We start from the raw sequence: 22,703 nt of genomic DNA on the forward strand, positions 1-22,703 counted from the left end.
ATATAGAAAACCTTCTTCAAGGTTTCCATAGGCATGATTGCCAGATAACTTCTACATCGTTTCTGATATTTCTCAGCAAGAGATTAAATGGCTGCAGATATGGAAATGTGGAACATGTGAAAAACACACCACAGACCAAAGAAAGAATGGCTGTGCACACACAGATGTTACGCTGTTAAAGCTTTTATACACTTTCTTGGATCTCTCAGGAATTCATGAAAGTTTTCCATCAGTAAATGTGCAAAAATGTTTGACCACAGTTCATAAATTTTAGCGATTCTAAATTTGTTTTGAATCTCTTGCCTCAATCAGGATGAATTTAGAGCAACATCGTGTTGTCAAGTGGTTTCTCAGATGAAAGTGTGGGTGGTTCTCTTTTTGTCTGAGCCTATGCATCTCCTTGCCAGAAGTAAATGTATTCATAGACACTGCAGAGGTATAACTGTGTGCCTCCACAATTTGAATACCTGCAAGAACGATTTATCATCACATTTCCAACTGTCGTTCAGGATAACAGCAGCAAGATTACACTTTCAATGCGTCATGAAGGCTCTGTGCTATTTCTGATTACATCTATTCCTCTAGTACAGCGTTTGTTTATTAACTTGTGCAGGCTTAATACACTTTAATAAGAGAAATACAAAATTAAACCCTGTAAAACAACCACTTTCAATTTGTTTAATACCACCCAACACACAAGCTGATGTTTAATGAAAGTACTGGTAGATAAATGCTGGATGGACATCTACATGTACCTGGTGAGCACAGATCAATAGAAATTTGGCATCTTTCCATTTGTGGTATCCTCTCATCATCTCTACACAGCAATCCATCCTAACACACACTGATCGGATCAAATACCGTACGCTTTCACTGGCATGTCGCATCTTTCTTTGTCTATTTTTTTATCTTCATTCATTTTCATTCAGTACAACTTTTTGTTATGGATATCTTTTTTTTTTCCATTAAGGAGACAACAATACATTTTAGCTGCCATATATTGCTGCTCTCTTCAAAATTAAAGGCCCTGAGATGAAAAGAAGTAGTCCTTCTTATGTGCCATCAAAATTCTTGTCATCTATCTCGTCATAAGACAGTGTAAGCAATACAATATTACTCACATTGTTGTTTTACTTGATAAATTATCATCCAATGCAGAGGAATTATGTCTAGGAATACAAGAGCCACATACGTCATCATGAGCTCTCAGCTGATACAGATGTTGTAAACTTCTTCCTAAAACTCTGCTCCAACACATTCATCTTCTTGAAGAGCGTCTCGGGGTCTTCTGGATCAAAAGTAAGCTGGGTTGGGTGAGACCAGTATGAGAAAGGAAACATCGTAACAATAATGCAAGGCTTGAGCATGGAGTTCTGTCATTCAAGTACAATATTATAAAACAAATATTGCACATCATGAAATGTCATTATGCAAATCGTAGAATATGCTCTTGGGAATGACTATCTACACTCTGTCACCTGTGGACAGTCTGATCAATTAACACATTCTCCACAAGATTTACAAATTATTGGAAATTTTGTATAGGACCCATAACATTCACATAATTATAAAATAAACCATAAATGGTGCATATCACACACAAAAAACAACAACAAACAAACAGATCAATGTCTCTAATCAATTTGAAAAAAAAAGGAAAATATGTAAACAAAGGAAAATAAATAAAAGAGTTAAGAGGAGCCATGGCACGATTAACAGTGACGAAACTTTGACTTACAGTGGAAAGCCTATTCCACTGAGAAGACTCTTAAATCATCTATTGTATCAGCCTGCTTGAGATGCTCAGGTAATACCTTCCTTAAATTTGTAGCTGCCAGTTGGAAAGATTTTGCACCATAAAAAATTTGGTGATATTTGGGTGGCTACAAGCAGCTAGGCAAAGAGTTTGCATTTCAGACTGCTCTCACATAATCTTATGGGAATAATTCAGCAGATCTTCCTTGCAAATTTTGTCATTGTCCATCTACTTCTCACAAAAATGTCCCATCTGCGAGGGCAGCAACCAGAACTAGTCACTACTATGACCTCACTGAGGAGCATTATATGCCCTGCCTGAAATAAAAATTCTGCATCACCTGTTTGTGTCTGTGTTTAAAGCGTCAGCACTCTTCTGTTCTAGGCTAAGGCATCACGTAAGGATACTCCTTTCTGCCCAGCCATACACTCTCCTAATAAGGTCCTTAACTTGTTCTTGCATTATAATATATTCATACATTTTACAGAATTTCGATAGAGAGCTTGAAATCAATTTGTAATTTTGATTTGCATTTGAGTTGACATTTCAGCATACTTAGAATAGACCTGGATACTATCAAAGTAATGATTTTAAGCAAATCATTGACATACCTTGTCGGTGTGTATATATCTGGTTCCCAGCAATGAGCAGTGGCTGACATACTTCATGTCCGACCTTGTTTCCGAAGGGTTTGCACTGAAAAGCCATACCTTGAAGAGAAGAGAAAAGAAAAGACAAACAAACATAATCAAATACATCATGAGCTCGGGTAAGCACATTGACTATAAGTATCAGCTGTGTTTTGCAGAGAATTCTGCTGTTATGAAGAGTAATGAAATACAAGGCAAGTGCCAAATTGTGTCTCGCCCATTCGCGTACAAGAAATCAATATTTTTCTAACTCCCATAAGTTCATTGACCCGCCTATGACCTTTGACCTTGTGGTGACCTTCAACACCACAAGGAACATTTACCATCCAAGTTTGGTCACAACCGGACATAGGGATCAAAAGTTATGAGCCACAATCGAAACGCGCCCTAAAAACTTAACATTGGGCCCTAAAGTTTGTTGACCCCTGTCTGTGACCTTTGACCTTGTTATGACTTTCACCACCCCAAGGGATACCTACCATCCAAGTTTGGTCACAACGGACAAAGGGATCAAAAGTTACGAGCCATAATCAAAACGCGCCATAAAAACTTAACATTGGGCCCTAAGAGTTCGTTGACCCCTGTCTGTGACCTTTGATCTTGTGATGACCTTTAATTCCCCAAGGGACATCTACCGTCCAAGTTTGATCACAAACAGACATAGGGATCAAAAGTTATGAGCCACAATCGAAATGCGCCCAAAAAACTTAACATTGGGCCCTAAAAATTTGTTGACCCCTGTCTGTGACCGTTGACCTTGTGATGACCTTTAATTCCCCAAGGGACATCTACCGTCCAAGTTTGGTCACAAACAGACATAGGGATCAAAAGTTATGAGCCACAATCGAAACACGCCCTAAAAACTTAACATTGGGCCATAAAAGTTTGTTGACCCCTGTCTGTGACCTTTGACCTTGTGATGACCTTCACCTCCCCAAGGGACATCTACCATCCAAGTTTGGTCACAAACAGACAAAGGAATCAAAAGTTATGAGCCATAATCAAAATGCGCCATAAAAACTTAACATTGGGCCCTAAAAGTTCATTGACCCCTGTCTGTGACCTTTGACCTCGTGGTAACCTTCAACTTCCCAAAGAACATCTTCCATCTAAGTTTGGTCACAAACAGACAGATACATCAAAAGTTACAAGCCTTAAACAAAACGCACCCTAAAAACTTAACATTGGGCCCTAAAGTTCATTGACCTCTGCCTGTAACCTTTGACCTTGAGGTGCCCTTCATGTTTGGTAAAATGTGTAACTTTGCATAACCACTCTTCCCTCCAAGTTTGATTGAAAATGAAATCCTCAGTAGAGAGTTATTCAAGTTTTTGTAGCGTTACGGACAGACGACGGACGGACGGACGACGAACGGACGGACGGACGGACGGACGGACGACGGACGGACAGACGCCGCAGGCGATCCCTTAGTCTCCCCACACCTCCAGTGGGTTCGACAAAAATTGGTCATTCTTATGAATACCATACTATTTAATTGCACAAACAAGACAACAGAGCAAAACAGAAAAAAAATCCTTTTTTAACATAATACTTTTTGAGCACAAAGATTGGACGTCATTTTGGTCACTTTTTTATTTCAAAACAGCTGGTAATAACTGTTATTCAGATAACTGTGATTCCAAAATTATTACCACTTCTACAAAACCACACCAACTGTCCCACTGCCTGATCGCCGGTCATGTGCTGGTTTCTATATACCAGGTACAGATACCTATTCAAATTCTGTTTTGTTTTTTGTTTTTGTTTTTTTTTTGTTTTTGTTTTTTTTTTGGGGGGGGGGCTGAAAAGAACCAAATGGCATGATCATAATATCATTACTGTTACTCACCAGCGATTCAGCTCCATTGTACGGTGTTATACACAACCTTGGTGCGACGAGACGGCACTGTACATATGAAAACACAAAAGAACACACACCAACATCATTCAGTGTTCACTGGTCATGACAGAGACTAAAATAATATAAAGTACAACCACACAGACAGAAACATGCCTCATAATAGTATAGGTATAACGCCAAACCATGCTGGTTTTGAACAGAGAGAACAAAATCACACACAAATGATAAAAATTCAATCAAAATTGAATCTTAGTTACAAAAGTTATTAAAACTTAAAATGATTAAAAAAACAAAAAACCTAGAGACTACAGTGCACTCCCGTTAAAACGAACACAGTTATAGCAAAATTCCGGTTACAACAAAGTAAAAATTCAGTAAAAAATATAAGAATATCCACTCTATGTATTTTTATTGTTTATTTGTTCGATCATAATGGAATTAAGAAAGAAAACCGCCATTCCCGAGAACGTTGTTATAACGAGAGTCCACTGTACATTGTATTTGTATCAACCATTGATGTAAATCAGATCATTTGACAAAGAGTGACAAAGCTTTCCTGATTTAAGCACAGCTTACCACCTCTTTCATAAAATGGCATTTATCTCATGATTATATTATCGGCAAAACTATTGATGTAGATTTTGATTCATCCAGGTAGTGTGATAAAATCATGTAAATTAAATTTGTTTTACCGGACTTTTCACAAGTCCAGTCAAACAGATTTAATCTACATGATTTTATCTGCAAAACTAATCAAGCCAAATAGGATTGGGGACCTGAAACTGTCTTTCAATTTCACATGCTGGAAATCCATCCTTATGTCTCAGCAACCTCCCATGCACTAGAGTTTCTCACCAAGTAAAGTATAGGGTAAGAGAATGCCCATATCCAGTCCGGTAGGATTGCGTTGGTCATATTGGTGGAGGTGAAACCGGGGCACGTCACACGGCTCGTCAGTCCATTGCAGCCAAATTTCTCATTCAATGCATAACTCAGGAGGTCAATGGCGTACTTGGAAGAGCTGTACGGTTCATGCCTGTCAAGGCATCAATACAAAATCACCATAGTAACCTTGCTTTATTTTTATTCTATACAGTGAAGCAGGCATTAAATAGAAATGGAAACCTGCAACCAAGTATCCTAAAGATTTCATACATACTGAATGTTCATCTGATTGCTTTTTCCCCCCTTCTTCTTTACAGCTGATATTTTCAAATGTGAAGAGACTGTCCAAATAGGCCCTACCTAAAAATGAGTTTTTATGACCCCAAAAATGTGTTGGAAGGAGTGAACTGAGTGGCTCCACAGAAGATGAATCAAACATCCATCTGAGAATACATTCCATTTACAATTATCTTGATACTTGTGTTACAAACTCTGGAATTCTGTTAGAATAAATTTAGCTTAGACAAAAGATACACATGTCTGTTTCAACTTTGTGTATGTGTCTTGCATACTCAAGTTGAAGATCAGCTTAGCGTAGCTGAATATGGGCTATCCAGCCATCTTCTCATGTGGAAATGAACACATAAACAACAAACAGTGAGACTAGTCACACAAGGAAAAACTACTCTTTTTGCATTTTTTACTCTTAATTTCTATCTTAATGACTACTTTCAATTACACGCCACTATAATTCGATCCGTTATCTTCACATTCAACCCACCCATTTTCATGCTGGATATCGTCGCTGCTGAAGAAATCTGCCGACGCATTGCTGGACGAGGTCCATATGATCCGCGCACCTCCATCAGCACATAGGAGATCCAACAAGCCCTGAATCTATGGTAGGCAAAAGTATCAAAAGATAAAAGAAACTAGAAATATCGCTACGGCGACTGGTATGCCTCCGCCATAATGCATGGTTCTCCTAATAGGTCTATAGTACAATGTCTTGACAATGTGTGATGACAGATTCACACAATTGGCAAAATATCAAAATGACAGGTTTGACACATATGTGCTGAACGTTCACTTTCCTAGAACTAGGTTCAATTTGATGAATGATTAAAATGTCAGAGTGCAGGTATTTGGGGAACTGATGATTTTTACTTGACTTTTGGCCCTTTTATAAGCTTATAAATGCATTGAGTAATTTTCAAGGTATTGAGAAAAAGTATCATTTCAGTATCAAATGGTGAAATAGCATTATCTAAACCTGGCCTTTGACCTTTGACCTCACAGTTCCAAAGAGAATCACTGTTAGGTAGAACATGCATATGTAAGTTTCATGATGATACCTTGAGTTACTTTCGAGATATGGAGGAAAAAGTGCAATTTAGCACTTTCACTTGACCTTTGACCTTTGGGCAAGAAACTTCCCACAGAATATATATTAGGTACTGTATACGCTATATATTTCGCGGGGGTTTTATTTTCGCGAATTTCGCGAGTCGGGAGCTATTCGCGAAATTAAGAACACGCGAAAATATTACCTTCCAAAATGAATCCCTTCCCTTGATGATACGAACATTTCAGTACTGTATACCATGTCATGGCTTACCGAACAGACCATACTGGCTAAGCTTGTTTACGCACGTCCACGTCTACTTAAGAATACTGTAGAGAGCCAATCCATTATCGCAAGGGGACCACTCGTCAGAAATCTAGCGCTATGGACTTAACCACTTCAAAAATGTTGAATTCTAACTTACTAGTTCGCAGAGTTTGGTAAGTTTTTATCATGCAGTGTATCACTAGTATCATTCTTATTTGCTAGTAAGTTGAAAATTCACACTTTCTTTGCCACTTCATATTTTCTCTGGTCCCCCAATCGCGAATTTAACCACTCGCGAAAATGTGTGACAGCGGCAGTTTGCGAAAATTTATGTACGCGAAAATTATAGCGTATACAGTAATACATGCATACATCAAGTTTATAAAAAAAAAACCTTTAGGCATTGCATTTTAAGAAAAGTAGTGATATTTTGAGGAGTTGACCTTGACCTTTGACCCCCCTGACCTTTGACCCATGACCCCCAACTTCCCTAGATAATCACTGCTCATCGGTACAAGCATATATACTAAGTTCCATGAAGATACCTTGAACCATTTGCGAGATCTGGAGAAAAACATGAAATTTCAATCTTTTTTTACACAAAATAACCTGTGACCTTTGACCTTTGACCCTGTGACCCTAAAATCCACACAAAGTATCATCCCTCCAGGATATACCTTCATACCAAGTTTGATGTAAAACCACCACACGGTTCTTGAGATATCGACAAAAACAAAACGGGACGTACGGACGGACGGACGGACGGACGACCCGAAAACATAATGCCTCCGGCCACTTCGTTGGCGGAGGCATAAAAAGAGAGAGGAAGATGATGTATGTGTGCCATCAGCTTCCATTCAAACACCACTGTGACATAGTACACCAGGGTTTCAAGCAGTGATAGCAGTAAGGTAATTGGAGGAGGACAGGTAAAGTGGGAACAGAGGAATATGGAAAATTGTAAAAATCATACAAAATCTTGACTGTTAAAGGACAAGTTCACCTTCATAGACACATGGATTGAGTGAATGTAGCAATATTGATAGAACACATCAGCAAGAGTTTGAGGAAAATTGGACAATCTGTTTAAAAGTTATGAATTTTTGAAGTTCCGGCTTAGTCACTGCTGGATGAGAAGACTACTACAGCTTGTGATGTCACATGTGTACAACTATATAAAGAAAGTATAAGGAAAATTCAAGATATTTTCACTTTTCTCGCATAATAAAAGAACACTTGACTTCCCTCTTTCAGAAGGCAAGAGAAATGATATCACCCATAACATACATCAGTGACGAGTCGAGGAAATGTGCACTTTTTTCAAAAAGTAACATTTTGTGAAATTCTCTTTATATTTTCCTTACATCATTGTACGCATGTGACATCGATACACTCTTGTAGTCTTCTCATCCAGCAGTGATTGTGCAGATACTTAAAAAATTCATAACTTTTGAATGGATTGTCCGATTTTCCCCAAACTTTCACTGATGTGTTCTACAAATAATGCTGCATTCACTCAATCTACATGTACACTAGTATATGAAGGTGGACTTGTCCTTTATGAGTCTAAAAACCATTGACTCTGTTACTGGTAATTCAAGTCATGCATATAGAGCAGACTGTCGGTCTCCCTTACCAGCACAAAGTGTCCAAAGACGTTGGTGCAGAAGACGTTTCTGAGACCGTCTTCCGTCATGCTGTCTTTCACTTTCAGGAGCCCTTCGCCCGTTGAAAGGATCCTGATAAATTTCAGCCTGTAGCAGAACAAACAAATCAAAGATGTTACACTGACAGCACTTGCATAAGTTTCTGAGCCTGAAACTTTTTAGACAGACCACTACAAGAAAACAATCGATGATGACAATGATGTTGATACTACTACAGTAGTGCAATACTACTACTCACACTATTATTATTATAATCATTACTACTACTGCTGCTGCTACTACTACTACTACTACTACTAATGATGATGATACAAATTGCATTGGTAATATCAACAATAAAAAGAATGATCATCACTGCAATATAAAAATGATGCAATGTGACACATTGGTGTAGTGTATGCAATTGCAGCTGCAAACTGAACTAGTATTGAGATTGATGAATAACTTTTACTAATACTGTAGTGTTCTTTCTTACAACATATTTTTCTTTCTACTTTTTGTCATCTAAAAGTTATCATTGGAAGAAACGCATTAGAACTGCCACAGACTTTCAAAGTCTCAAACTTTTGTATTTTTTATAATGCACATACTCACGGGTTTAGGAAGCTCTTGAAGAAGTTGACATAGTTAAAGGACACATCAGGCATGGTTCCAGCATTTAAGTAGAGACAATCCAGGCGTGAAAATCTGGGAGACAATTCAATAGAACAGTAAAAGCAATGGCTTCTCCAAAGAATGAGTGTTGTGGTGGTTAGAACCCGATTCTTGGACAGAACATATTTAAATAGTTCATAAACACATTTTCAATGACAGTAGAAGAGTGGGAGGAGAATCTAAACAGATTATGCTTGAAATCAAAATGCAAATTATGTATGACAAATACACTTCTTAATCCACCTAGTACTATACAACACTTGGCAATTTACAATGTACACAAATTTGAAGAAACCTAAATCTTGCCAAGGTGGCTACACACCATGTTACCTGCTGTCACTACAGGAAATTCAAGCAAATATCTTACATTCCATGTCATTATTGCAATTTGTCAAGGAATTGCCATGAAAACTGGATGTGCACACAAACCAGGCCAATAGAAATGACCTGTTGAAGACTTGGTCATGAGTATTTTTGGGCTGGGGTAAATACGAAATATATGTAATAGGAAAATTGGTTTATCTTCGACGGGTTACCACCAACAAGATGATGATACACAGAACATCTAAAGAATTATTGTACTCATTCTCTTTCTGTGATCCCCGCCCCCTATTTTTCTTATCTTCCACATCAAGGTTAGTGCATGTATACATACCTTCTTTTGATATCTGCACAAGCCTTGTAGACAGAACTCAGCTTACTGGTGTCAAGTTGCACAATCTCAATCTGGGCTCCCTCATGTGCAGTGACCAGCGATTCTTTGGCTTTCTCAGCCTTGGTCAGATTGCGGCAGGCGAGGACGATCAAGAGGGTGATGTCCAGGGACAAGAGGCGATCAGCAACACTATATCCTATCCCCCTGGATTTGACAATGGATACAAGCATACCGGTACTTGTAAAGCATAGGTAGAGTAAATTTTATAGAAAATGAGAAATTAGTCGACCATTCAGAGCTATAAATGGACAAGAATCTGCATCTAAGACAGAAATACTGTGCGCTGATGATAATCCTGCCCGCTATTACTAACCATTATTCATACTTTACAGTGCTTTTGTTGGTGTAAATTGCAATCATTGGCGAATCTGCTAATATCTTAGAGTGCTTTCTTGCTAGCCGTACAGATGTCTGACATCTAGAACTACCAAGGTAGATAAACATGTCAATAAATTCTGTTACAATGCACATAGTCCATTTCTAAGCTATTGTAATAAATAGTTTGTTTCTCCTTTTTTCTTCCAGATTCATACACTTGCTGTTGATAAAAATCAATCAGGGATCTAAAAACACTTGCCATTCATTATAACATTGATTTCAAAAGTAAGGAATTCAGAAGGCTAATTTATTTTTTCTGTTCCAACACTGATACAGTCTAGCTTTAGATAATCAGAATAATTTTCTATGTAACAATACTAACAGTTTAACAGCTCACAGTTCCCAAAGGTATTTTTTATTTTGGGTATTTTACTCTAGGAGTAGACCGATGGGATCTGTCTCTTCACGGTGAGTGCTTCTTGATCTGACGTTGGGACGTGTATGGGCTGACCACACATGTCCCAACATCAGATAAGAAGCCCTCCAATAGATACCATCGCTCTACCGTACGAGGAGATTTGTGAAGCCAGACGCAGTCTCCATGAACCATCTCCCCGACGACAAGATCGGGGCCTACACTCAAAGACCGATCTTTTGGTCAACCTTACTTAGTTGTAGAAAGGCATGCCTCCTGTTGACAGCGACCAGCCCAAACGCGAAGCGTTTAACTGTATGAAGGAGCGCCTGAGGTTAGCCTCTTGTTTTTAAACAAAAGTCAGAGCAGTGTAAGACTGACCCGAATTTCCGACAGTTTCACAGCAAAGTGTACAAAACAATTTTCTAGTCAACCTATTCTAGACGTGTCTACAGCTCTAACTTAGTAAAACCAAGGAGGTTCAAGAGAATGGAGTCACAACTGTCTTATTTCCTTTGCTAGATGTTCGATGCCGGTGCTTAAAAATATTTGAAGCATGTGCCAAACAGGACCTGCCATGCAGATAGGAAGACAATTGACTCGTGTTTCATTGCATAATCACCAGCCACTTTCTAAGGAAGATATGTCTTTGTGATGCCTGATGGTAATTACTTTTCGCTATCCCTTAATATCAACAAGGTAGGTGGTACAGACATATGGATGTGCGAATAGAAATTGTGCATTAAATGCTGAAATAAAGATGAAAATTACTCAATTGGGCATACCCGGGCACGAATCTGATATATCTATCAATAAAGAATTTATATTTGAAGATTAGTCCATGTTTGTTATATTTGTCGGAATTAAGCAGATAAAACTGGCTTTCCAGGATGGTACAATTTTTCATGATACAGCTCTGATTTACACTTTTGCACAAATTTCTGCAAGGCCAAGGGATTGACTTTTGTTTTACATGCTTTATCATTAAAGGACAAGTCCACCTTCATACATAAGGATTGAGAGAATGCAGCAATTTAGTAGAACACATCAGTGAAAGTTTGAGGAAAATTGGACAATCCGTTCAAAAGTTATGAATATTTTAAGTATCTGCGCAGTCGCTGCTGGAAGAGAAGACTACTACAGTGTACAATGTCACATGCGTACAACTATATAAGGAAAATAAAAAGAGAATTTCACAAAACTTTACTTTTTGAATAAAGTGCATATTTTTTCGACTTGCTACTGACGTATGTTAAGGGTAATATTATTCCCCCTGCCTTCTGAAAGACAGAAGTCTAGTGTTATTTTGTTATGCGAGAAAAATGGAAATATGTTGAATTTTCCTTATTCTTTCTTTATATCGTTGTACTCATGTGACATCACAAGCTATAGGAGTCTTTTCATCCAGCCGTGACTGAGCAGAAACTTCAAAAATTCATAACTTTTGAACGGATTGTCCGATTTTGCTCAAACTCTCACTGATGTGTTCTACAAATATTGCTGCATTCACTCAACCAACATGTCTATGAAGGTGAACTTGTCCTTTAAGTAAAATTTCATTTCATTTAATAAATTCAAGCAATTAAAATATGGCCAATGTTATGTTAATGTTCAAATTGAATATTCAGATTGCTCATCAAGACGGTGGCTCCAAACATCGATCATAAGGGCACAAATGCACCTGTGAAATTCTTTTGTAATTCAATAGCAATCTGACAACTGTTTGAATAGCCAGTTGATGCACCTCTTTGCCCTTGTTGGTCAAAGTAAAACGATCTGCTCAAGTGCTCTTCTGTAGTGAAGTCATGGTATTGCCGTATTGGTAGTGTATTCTGCTATAGACCCTCTAGAAATTTGTAAATTCACACCTAACCCCAGACCAGGGTGCTCCTTGGGGATCCTTGACCTTGGCCTTGTATTTGTACACAGTTAGATTATTCAGTAGATTCTATACTGTGCTTCGCGTTCGGGCTGGTCGCAGTTAATCCCCACCTAATCAGCGAAATCCACACCCCACATAACTGTGTTACGGAGCCTCCTAACGTTAGGAGTGGAGTCCTATGTGAGCTACCACTTACTTACTGTAAATCAGCTAGTCACTTAATAAACGTACAACTTTTAAAGCACGTGCCAGCATGGACAGATGGACCATGCGCAAACCAGCAGGGGTAGATGGTTGTGAATTGTGGAACCCGACTCGAGAGAGTCGAGACCAACGACCCCAAAACCGCTGTCACTGGTTACCAGCGGGGAGCCCGCGCCGGGGTTTGATCATGCCCCAACGCTTCGCCTTCGTCGCATTGGGGCTGGTCGGTCGCAGTTACCACTGAACTGAGCTGCACCTCACCACCTGCCATCGCCTCATCGGCGGTATCAAGTAACGATTGGCAACGTGTTTGGGCATTTGAGGCACATTGCATTATTTATTGGCTAAAACTTGGATCTACTTACGCATTGCCTCCAGTGATAATCACAGTTTTCTTCTTACTGTCCTTCATTTTGACTTCTCAGTCTCCCCGATGTAACGACCGACGCGACGGCGGCCACTTCTTCACACGGATTATCAGGTCAACAAACACACATGGAAATCTATTGGCGACGAACCTTTATTTCGGATACATTATAGCGAGAAAGTGGTAGCCTTCATTAAGACAGACACCGAATATAATACTGTACAATACCCGTCGTATTAAACCAAAGGCAAAGAAAATAAAAGAAGAGAAAAGAACAAAACAGATTAGGCAAAAAACCAAAAACAAACCCTTCCATTTCGTTTCTCAGTGACCACCACCCTCCCCCTAAAAAACCCACAAAACACGAGGAAACAAACATTTACATGTACCCTTTCAGAATACTGCTAGGAAGTGCATGGAACTCAAAGTTATGTACCCTGACCTATTCAATTCAATTCAATAGATTATTTATTTCCATCCAAAAAAAAAAGTTCATAGCAGTATATATGTCAATTTGACTGTCATCCAACAGATAAGGACAGTTCATTGAACACAATATGAAATACATGCACGAATGATATTATACAAAAAAAGAACAATGCACACTTTGTCATGGTAACACTAAAAAGAAGTAATCATAACAATGGAATTGAAATACAGTGTTCCACTAAAAAGCCAAGCGTGTAATAGGATGTGGAACACCTGGAATGAAAACAACAGCAAAACCAATATATCAATAAAATATATTAAATTCATCTATTTACCACTGTACATTTAATCATTGATATAACGATGCTGATAATACAAGCATATAACAATAATGTTTTTAGAGTATAAAATATGAAATATATATAAGATAATATATAAAAGATATAACATAATTATAGTAAGATTATAGTCAATAAATTGTTGAATGGCACTTTGTAACAGACTTTTTAAGAGGATTTCATGTCTCCTGCATTTTTTACAATACATAATTAGAACATTTGAAATGTATCATTTATAGCTGAAGCTATAATGATCATCGTATGCATGCATTTATGACACTATAAACCCGACAAAGCACCTTCCGTAGTGTCTAATTTTCTTACCCCACCCCCAAAAAATAAAAGAACACGTATGCACACACACACACACACACACACACACACACACACACACACAAAGAAACACTAAAGGCTTGTAAAAAATATCAAAGGTGGAAAATTTTGAAGATGTGCTCCTTCGAAGACCAATAGGCCTACACGAAACAAATGTTGCAGGAGGAAAATACATACTTCTTCTTTTTTTATGAAAGAGGACCTTGATATTTTTGTGCAAATCCATTTGATCTCCTACGGGCGACCAGGGATAACAGTGCATAGCTCTTTATATTCCGGTTTATATCCAGTGGAAAATTGATATCAGCTATCAGATCAGAACAATGTGGAGAAACTTCAAATACAAAGACCTCATAATGCCATGGAATTCTTTACGACCACTCCCCATTCCCCCCCCCCCCCCCCCCACACAAAATTAATATGCACACACACACACTTTCCTGAATTCAAAGCTAAATGTGTAATAAAGGTAAAGGTACACCAAGGAGGCATACACACGGCTTCGATATGGAGTTGACTTTGCTTTCAACGTTACCCAGCACACACTCACCAGTGTTATAAGGCGTCCAACGCCTTGCATCAATACTAGCAACCACATTTTCTCAAGTTTGCGTATCCGATGAAAATAAAGTTTTCATCGTACGATCTCTTGGCACGCACGTGCCGCGGGAGTGACTCGACCTTGGATCGAATGCCGTTTACGGTTGCTGAATTATTACAACACAGTTCATGTGTTTTAATTCGAATTCGGAAATTAGTGGACATGGATGCGAAGAGTAGCATGTTTAGTGTGGCCAAAGAATTTTGCCCCAGATGTGGGTCAATTCTGCCATTTCCGACCCGTGGCAGTTTGCTTATCCAGTGCCGAACGTGTGATTACGAGACAAATGCAGCTGGTAAGTTCGTACAGTGTAGCGTAGCGTTGCCGTCCACCTTCCCCGAAGCTCCGGCCAGATTATCTGACAGTGGAGGCTGTCAGTCGGGTTCAAGCAGTAAGGTTTTACGCTTACAGGATCTAGGTTTTACGCTTACAGGATCTAGGAATCTAACCCATTACAGAAGTCATATATTATTGTCCATATTAAATGATAGATGAAGCATAAGATCAGTAGACTGAGGATGGAGGGAAGAGATACTCCAGTCCAGAATTTCCACAATTCCCCGAATAAAAACATATAAAATATACCAAATATTCGAGTTGAGTGATACTGATAGTGTGACGTGTGGTAAAGACTAAATAAAGTTAATTGGGATGTGGACGGTAGTGTAATAATAGCCTGCACTTGTAACCATTGACATTGAATGGCCATCCACAGGCAACAGGCCCGTAGCCAGGGGGGGTGCGTCGCACACAAACACAAATGTTATGTATCAATTTGTGCGAGCTATTACATATTGAAAACTTTCGGTCATCTGCGAAGCCGCGCTTCTGCGCGAACGCTACAACACGTAAAACGGGTCAAAAATCGACGCATTTTTCCACAAAATCTGCCATAACTTTTAAACTGTTTAAGAAGCAAACTTGGGGCGCCCGGATTCTGAAAGTGGACACTTTAGGGATTATTTATGTGTATATATCTTTATTGTAACATTTGTAGCAGTGACGCAAATTAGATCAGAAAAGTACCTTATGAGTAGAATTGTCTATGGCGAACAGTCCAAATTTGACGAATTTGAGCATATTTTGCCGTCTTGCAATTCTTCCAGACGGGATATCTCGAGAACGGAAGATCGCACAAACTTGGGGCGCATGGTTTCAGAAAGTAGAGGTTCTGCCCATTTTTGTGACATAAGAATCTTGTCCATTGGTTGAGCAGTCCTGACGCAAATTTGCAGTAAAGCTAGACTACCCATTCACAATTGCTGTCATAGTGAACGTGTACAATCCATACAGAACTATCACGTGACGAGACTACCAACGAAAATTTGAGCCGTTGACCTTCACTGTCTGCCGTTGTCAGCAGTATGACAGTTCTATTGGTTCTCATTTTAAAGTGAGCCAAAACCTAAGAACATTCTCACTTATAATTTCCAAAGAGTATTATGCAGGCACGCAAACTCATTTTAGTTGTATTTCATTTAAATGTAATGGGTAAGAGGGTATGAGAGAGAATGGAAAGTGCTGAGCTATGAAGTAAAATGGGAAAGTAAAAAGTTTGTCAGATAGTATTACAAAAGCCTGAATATTGCAAGAGCTCCGGAGTAAAAACAGTCAGTGAAAAACCCTATGTATGATAGCATTGTGAGAGCGTTAGACTGCATTGTGACACATTGTTATTTAATTTACATTCTTTATTGATATATTTTCATAAATATCTCAGGTAATGAGTCGGATTGGATTACAATTCTCACTTACAGCTTTGTAGAAGTCTGAGTCAACAGTATCACACAGTATACTTCAAGACGTATTATAGTACAAACGATTTCTTGAGCCTGCACCGTTTCAGGCTCTGTTCTGGATACGGCGGTAGAAACTCATTCTTTTTTGTTGTTTATTTTATCATTATTTACTAATCTCTTTTCTAACTTACAGGTAGCGGATTTCTTTGCAGGCCAAATTCGGAAATGTAGTGTTGATTATTACTTATACATTTTCTCATGTTGTGACAGTTCTATTGGTTCTCACTTTAAAGTTAGCCAAAACCTAAAAACATTCTTACTTATAATTTCCAAAGAGTATTATGCAGGCACGCAAACTCATTTTAGTTGTATTTCATTTAAATGTAATGGGTAAGAGGGTATGAGAGAGAATGGAAAGTGCTGAGCTATGAAGTAAAATGGTAAAGTAAAAAGTTTGTCAGATAGTATTACAAAAGAAACTCATTCTTTTTTGTTTGTTTATTTTGTCATTATTTACTTATCTCTCTTCTAACTTAAAGGTAGTGGATCTCTTTGCAGCCCAAATTCAAAAATGCCTAGAGACAGCTAGTAACCAAATATGCTACTATAATTTAATAAATAAGAAATAACCATTCCAGTATGTATCTTAGTGTGCACAGTAAGACAGATCAAATCAAATAGGAAAACATCTGAGCACTGAGGTCTGAATTTGTACTCAACTTCTTCCAATGGCTAACGGATGTTTAATTTTTGAATTTCACTGACCTCCAAATTTCACAAAGAAAACCTTCTTAGCATGATGGTTAATATGACATTTGACTGATATTGGAGATGTTTGCGAATCGGATCTACTACCTTTGATATTATTAAATCTAAAATGATTATTTGAAAGTTCGGAAATGCTGGAAATATCCTACCACAAGGAGGCAAAATATAAATGGTTCACATTTACAATTCATTTTGTTCTAAAAATTTTCTTATTTATTTTCGTTTTTGACAAACTCGCATACCAACGGCTGATATACTGTATAGTAAAGTGAATGTTTCATCTTCCAAACAGCATCCAATGGGATGGAAAACTCCAACTGAAAGGTGGACACCGTGACCATGCTCGCTAAAGAAAACGCGTAATAGGGGTCGTTTTTTCTCACGGATTAGATGGAAAGTGTGATGTACGAGCGTATATAATCAAAGGGTATCAAAAAGGCCGAAATTTGGAAAAATGGTATATTGTTCAATCATGATGAAGTACTTCTTTAGGGTGCAGGAAACATTTAAGGAATACTTGTTTTTAAGGCCCGAAAAAATCATATGATCATTTCTCGTTTAGGGGCCATTTTGAAAGTCCATGTATGAGCATGGTGTCCACCTTTTAATTGTCGCTTCCCCTCCCGGGACAGTATCAAAGGACCGTTTTGTTAATTAAAGCAATCCCCCCTTCCTTTAAAAATCCTGGCTTCAGGCCTGCTAACGCGGGTATACAATAGAAAAAATAAAAGTTAAAACAACACCAGGAAAATTACTATTCTCAATTTTGCGGCGCGCTACGCGCGCAGAGTCTCGAACACAATTAAACTTTGCAACTTCCTGGCAAAATGAGTTTTTACTATTTCCTACAACATGTCCTAGATGAAATACCGTAACGCGATTGCATGCAACAGACAAAAATACAAATTTCCTCGAGACTTTAAAACGTCATTAAAACAGTCAAAATTCACAATTTGCGGCGCGCTTCGCGCGCAAATTCTTATACAACTTTTGTAGTTCGGTCGTCCAAAGAATATATATATATATATATATATATATATATATACACATGTGTGTGTGTGTGTGTGTGTGTGTGTGTCATCATTGGTATTGGTACCGAAGGTCCGTTTTTTTAGTGACCGCACCCCCCCCCCCCCCCCCCCCCCCCTTGAAAAATCCTGGCTACGGGCCTGGGCAAGATATCCATAAATTATGTTTAGTGATTATGACCAACACTTATCTTGATGAGGCACATGATTTTGTTGGATAAAGAAATGCCATCAGTTATTTATTCATTGTCTGTTTAGTGTATACTATCATAAGTAATTTCTCTGAGTATTTAACAGAAATAGAGTTTGAAATGGAGCATATATACATGTACATGCAGCTGTACTGTGTCAGTGGGGTATGTTGTATTGATCAGGCCCGAGTTAAGTGCAGTGTTTATTACCAAGTAAATTAAGTACAATTGTACCGGTACAGTATGTCTACTGTAAGTTTTAGCTAACAAGACACAGTGATCAAACTTTGTTCTTTTTGTACAGATACATGGGCAGATGTTGTCTATCACTCACATAAAAAGGTCAATGAGAGGAAAAAAAAGAAAGTTGAAGCAGAGGAGCCATCAGAAGACCTGGGTCCAATTGTGAGTGTGACGCAATGTTCTTAAAAGGAACCTCCAGATGATTTTCAGACTTTTACATTTGAACGACTATAAATTAGTTAAATTGAGTACAGAGTTCAGAATGTATAGTGATTGGGATTAGGAATGAGAATGTTTTAAAAATTTATAACAAATTGCAATCAACAAGGATGATGACATGGCAGCCTCACCATATTAGAATGCATGAGTTGGGGCTCAAGGAAGCAGAACAAAAGAAGAAGGCATGCACACCTTCTACACAGGTGAACTTGTTGAGCAAGCAGAATCGTAATGAAATTACACTGCTACATTTCTGAAATATGTGAGGCTCTGATGTCATCAACACTGTTCAGTGTAATTTGTTTAAGATTTTCAGTTTATCGGTTTCTCTGCTCAAGGACCACAATAAATTCCACAAATCTATACATGGAGCTGTCTATTTATGTACTACATGATGTGAAATTATGAAAATTGTCTGGAATGCCCCATTAATTCTTTCTCTTCCTTTCCTATACTTTAACTTTCGTAGAATATTCTGTAAGTGGGACATTGCAGAGTGATGTGACCTTCACATTAGGCCTACCGCTTGTCACCCGACTACCAAACAAGCAAATCGATGTGAAGCCATCTTTTTGTTGTTGTTTGTTCTTCTTCCAGTTGGATTACAGTCCATCATCTGGTGTATTATTGTGCTAGAACTCATTTAATTGACTGTTCTGAGTTTACTCTGAATCAGTCATGCAGCATTTTTGTCGAGTGTTGACATGCACCATAGGCCCTACTTGTACATGTCAATGTATTATAAAATCTGTGATATTGTCAGTGACTTAAAAAACAAACAAAACAAAACAAAACAACCTCCCCCCCCCCAAAAAAAAAAGCAAACCCCCGCCCAAAAAATAAAACAAACAAAGCAAAACAAAACAACAACAGCAACTAGTCATTGACCGGGATACATGAACCATCAAAGTTTTGCTCAGTCACTGAACTGTTGTTGTTGGTTGTTATTGTTTGTTGTTTTTTGCTTTTTTTGTGTGTGTTTTGCTTGTTTGTTTGTTTGTTTATGACTGTTGATTCTCTGTTTTCCTGAACACCTGTCACTGATCCTGTGCAATGATTTGATTTTGGTGCATTGCATACCTCTCTGTTGTTTTCTTTGGCACCCTCTAGGTTGACAGAGTGTGTTCAAGCTGCGGCCATGAAGGTCTTCATTACCACACCAGGCAGACTCGGTCAGCAGATGAAGGGCAGACGGTTTTCTACTTCTGCCCAAGTTGCAAGTAAGGAAATCTCAGAATGCAGGGACCAGGGACCCATTTTAGTGAGAGATATACAATTATTGAAAACTGTAGTATATGTAGTCCCACTTGCTCAGACAGCAGCAAGGAAAGAAACTAATCTGTAGTGACTATCATTTTTAAATTGTTGTCACAGTAACTGAGGACAGTTCATTGTAGTCTACAGCAATTTCAACAGCTTTGTGAAACATGCTCGGAGTGTGAATTAACAACAATAATGATACGATACTGATTTTTAGGATTATAATGATGATGGAAATGTCAGAAAGAGGTAATGTTTTTGGTATGAAATGATGTTAAAATTACAGTGTATTGTGAAGGATATAATTATTATGAAAGATTATAATGATTATAATTGGTGGAATACAATACAGTGTACTCCCTCTATAACGAACACGGTTATAACGAAATTTCGGTTACAACGAAGTAAAAATTCGGGCTGCAATGCTATCCACTCTGTGCTCTTTATTGTTTCTTTGTTCGGTTATACCGAAATTTTGATATAGCGAAAGAAAACTGCCAGTCCGGAGGACTTTGTTATAATGGGAGTCCACTGTAGTACAGTAGTTCATACACATTGACAAGTCCTGCTGAGTGACTAGCAGCATACAACAGTTAGTAATTAATCACTGGCAGAGGAAACACTACAGAGAGTGGAGTGATAGAAACATGGACATACAGACCAAAAACAAGTTATATGCTGAAATTTGAATTAATTTCTTCTTCAGTAAGTGAATTTCCTCCGAACGCAGTAGTATTACAGTGTTGAGGGCGATGTTTTGTGACTTCCATTCAGTTATCTTGATTCTGTTTTTCTAATGTAATGATTATTTTTGTTGTTAACCGAGTGCTTACAATATTTTTGCTCTGCTTCTCTTGAACAGAAATCAAGAAATTGAACACTCTTGAGGACATATGGGAGATGGTAGGTACAGAGTGCAATGAACTCTCAAGGGCCTGCAGACTGGTGAATGAACACATCTCTGCCAGGACTGTACACATATGCTGTTGACTGTGTATGGGACTGTGTGTGCTGAAGAGCCTTGCATGATGAGTTAAACTGGTCAGCAGTTGGTCTCATCTGGGAGGACTCCCAACTTGTGCAGGTCTGCAACATTAGAGCCTCAAGGGAGCAATGGTTCAATGACCTCTAGCCGCTCGTGTGTCGCGATGACTTGGACTCTGATATCTCACAAACCCTGTTGTGTGCTGGAGAGGTGAACTGCTGACAAAATTGCCCATCAGTGACCATCTACAAAGTGTGCATATGTAGCGGTTGTCTTTCAGCAGCAGAATTTCGAATCCACATATGACAGGCCTGCTTTGAAAAGAAGAAACCATGCAAGATATGGATACTCACATCGTTACATGCTGTTTAGAAAAGGCAGTACAATTTTGTGTGAAACATTAAGAGTGATAATGACTTCTTGGTCATCACTGGTGCCTGAGTTTGAATGAAGGTCAATAGATGATAAGATTGGTAACAGTAGTAAGCAGGTAACCATTCATTGGGCAAAGCAGCCATGCACCACAAGGAGAGGTAGAATGTATGAAGCGATCCAAGGTTGAAGAAACTTTGTGACAGGTGCCGGGGATTTCACTTGTGGCTTGAGTAGTATCAGTATGTATCAGCCATTGATTTCTTATTTCTGCAACCCATCATGTCCCAGGGACTGGGTTATACATGTATGTGATATGGTGCTGTATCTTTTGAGTGTAAATTGGGCTATTCATTGTCAGTGTTTCATAAGATAGAGCAAAACAAATTATCTTAATTTTGAACTCTGTGCTATTCTATTATAGAATTGTCAACATTTTCTTGATTGCTTGATTTTAAATCAATTATCAAATTGGCAACACATCTTGAAAAAGTTCCTGTTACTCTCTCATATTGACAATTTTCATGGGGGATTCTAATTTTGTGCAGATTCTGATGAATCTAACCAGTTCCAGCTCATATTTTTCATATGAAAGACATAGAATGAAATTCAGAGTTGCCAATTTGATAATGACAAGAGGATGATTTCTGCCTCACAGTTTCTCCAAGATCTGATGGGTTCAAGTCCTGTTCTCATTGAAATGGAAAATCAAAACCTGAAATACAATTGTACAACTTATGTTAAAGAAAAATGTTGCAGTCCTGATTTTTCTCATTTAGTCTGACAAGTCTTAAATAACTGCCTGTAGGTGCAAATGTGGTGTCTTGTTTTAAATAGTGGTGTCATATAAAATATATAGGAAATCTACTCACCATGTATGATATGAAAGTAAGGTTTCAACATACACAGGGTATGTAATTTTAGTCCAGGTAAAGTTTTAAATTGGGAAATGAAAGTCAATGTGGCTGTTGCTATGTGTGATGATACAGTACTGGAGAAACTGAATAAACCAGGGAGGGTCATAGGTCAAGGTCAAAGTCTAAGCTTGCACATTTCATTTAACAAGATCTCAAGGAGCATATTTACGTACAGTAACTGTAGTGCAATTTACTGATACTGTACATCTTGATTTGAAGGAGAATTTTACAATGAAATTAGTTTGTGTGAATAGAAGCAGGAAATGAAAGGAACAGGACAGTGAAAGGCTGAGC

At 38.3% G+C, this 22,703-nt stretch overlaps 2 protein-coding genes across 2 annotated transcripts; one reads left to right on the forward strand and one right to left on the reverse strand.

The window, feature by feature from the left end:
- Positions 1-1,196: 1,196 nt before the first annotated feature.
- Positions 1,197-13,031, reverse strand: LOC139721837 (3-keto-steroid reductase/17-beta-hydroxysteroid dehydrogenase 7-like). The gene is made up of 9 exons (XM_071633155.1): positions 12,985-13,031; positions 9,741-9,944; positions 9,026-9,118; positions 8,401-8,518; positions 5,934-6,049; positions 5,123-5,303; positions 4,256-4,312; positions 2,368-2,466; positions 1,197-1,304 (listed from the first exon to the last, which is right to left on the reverse strand). Exons 1-9 carry the CDS (start codon positions 13,029-13,031, stop codon positions 1,197-1,199), a joined length of 1,023 nt encoding a protein of 340 aa, XP_071489256.1.
- Positions 13,032-14,846: 1,815 nt separating this feature from the next.
- On the forward strand, positions 14,847-21,188 carry LOC139721877 (DNA-directed RNA polymerase I subunit RPA12-like). The gene is made up of 4 exons (XM_071633198.1): positions 14,847-14,982; positions 18,718-18,818; positions 19,986-20,095; positions 20,998-21,188. The coding sequence occupies exons 1-4, from the start codon at positions 14,850-14,852 to the stop codon at positions 21,020-21,022; spliced, it is 369 nt and encodes a 122-aa protein (XP_071489299.1). The 5' UTR covers positions 14,847-14,849; the 3' UTR covers positions 21,023-21,188.
- Positions 21,189-22,703: the final 1,515 nt, after the last annotated feature.

This window comes from Diadema antillarum, unplaced genomic scaffold (assembly GCF_040938485.1).
Source record: "Diadema antillarum isolate AM-2024a unplaced genomic scaffold, OU_Dant_1.0 scf00000151, whole genome shotgun sequence".
NCBI lineage: Eukaryota > Metazoa > Echinodermata > Echinoidea > Diadematoida > Diadematidae > Diadema > Diadema antillarum.

What these genes read in the sequence shown, in the direction of transcription:
- LOC139721837 (XM_071633155.1), bottom strand. Translation starts at nt 13,031, where the DNA reads ATGAAGGACAGTAAGAAGAAAACTGTGATTATCACTGGAGGCAATGC. An exon ending in GATATCCAGCATGAAAATGG is followed by an intron (nt 5,304 to 5,933) that starts GTGGGTTGAATG and finishes ATGCCTTGACAG; the next exon opens with GCATGAACCGTACAGCTCTT. An exon ending in ACAATGGAGCTGAATCGCTG is followed by an intron (nt 2,467 to 4,255) that starts GTGAGTAACAGT and finishes CTTCTCTTCAAG; the next exon opens with GTATGGCTTTTCAGTGCAAA.
- LOC139721877 (XM_071633198.1), top strand. Translation starts at nt 14,850, where the DNA reads ATGGATGCGAAGAGTAGCATGTTTAGTGTGGCCAAAGAATTTTGCCCC. An exon ending in CAGAAGACCTGGGTCCAATT is followed by an intron (nt 18,819 to 19,985) that starts GTGAGTGTGACG and finishes GGCACCCTCTAG; the next exon opens with GTTGACAGAGTGTGTTCAAG. An exon ending in TACTTCTGCCCAAGTTGCAA is followed by an intron (nt 20,096 to 20,997) that starts GTAAGGAAATCT and finishes TCTCTTGAACAG; the next exon opens with AAATCAAGAAATTGAACACT.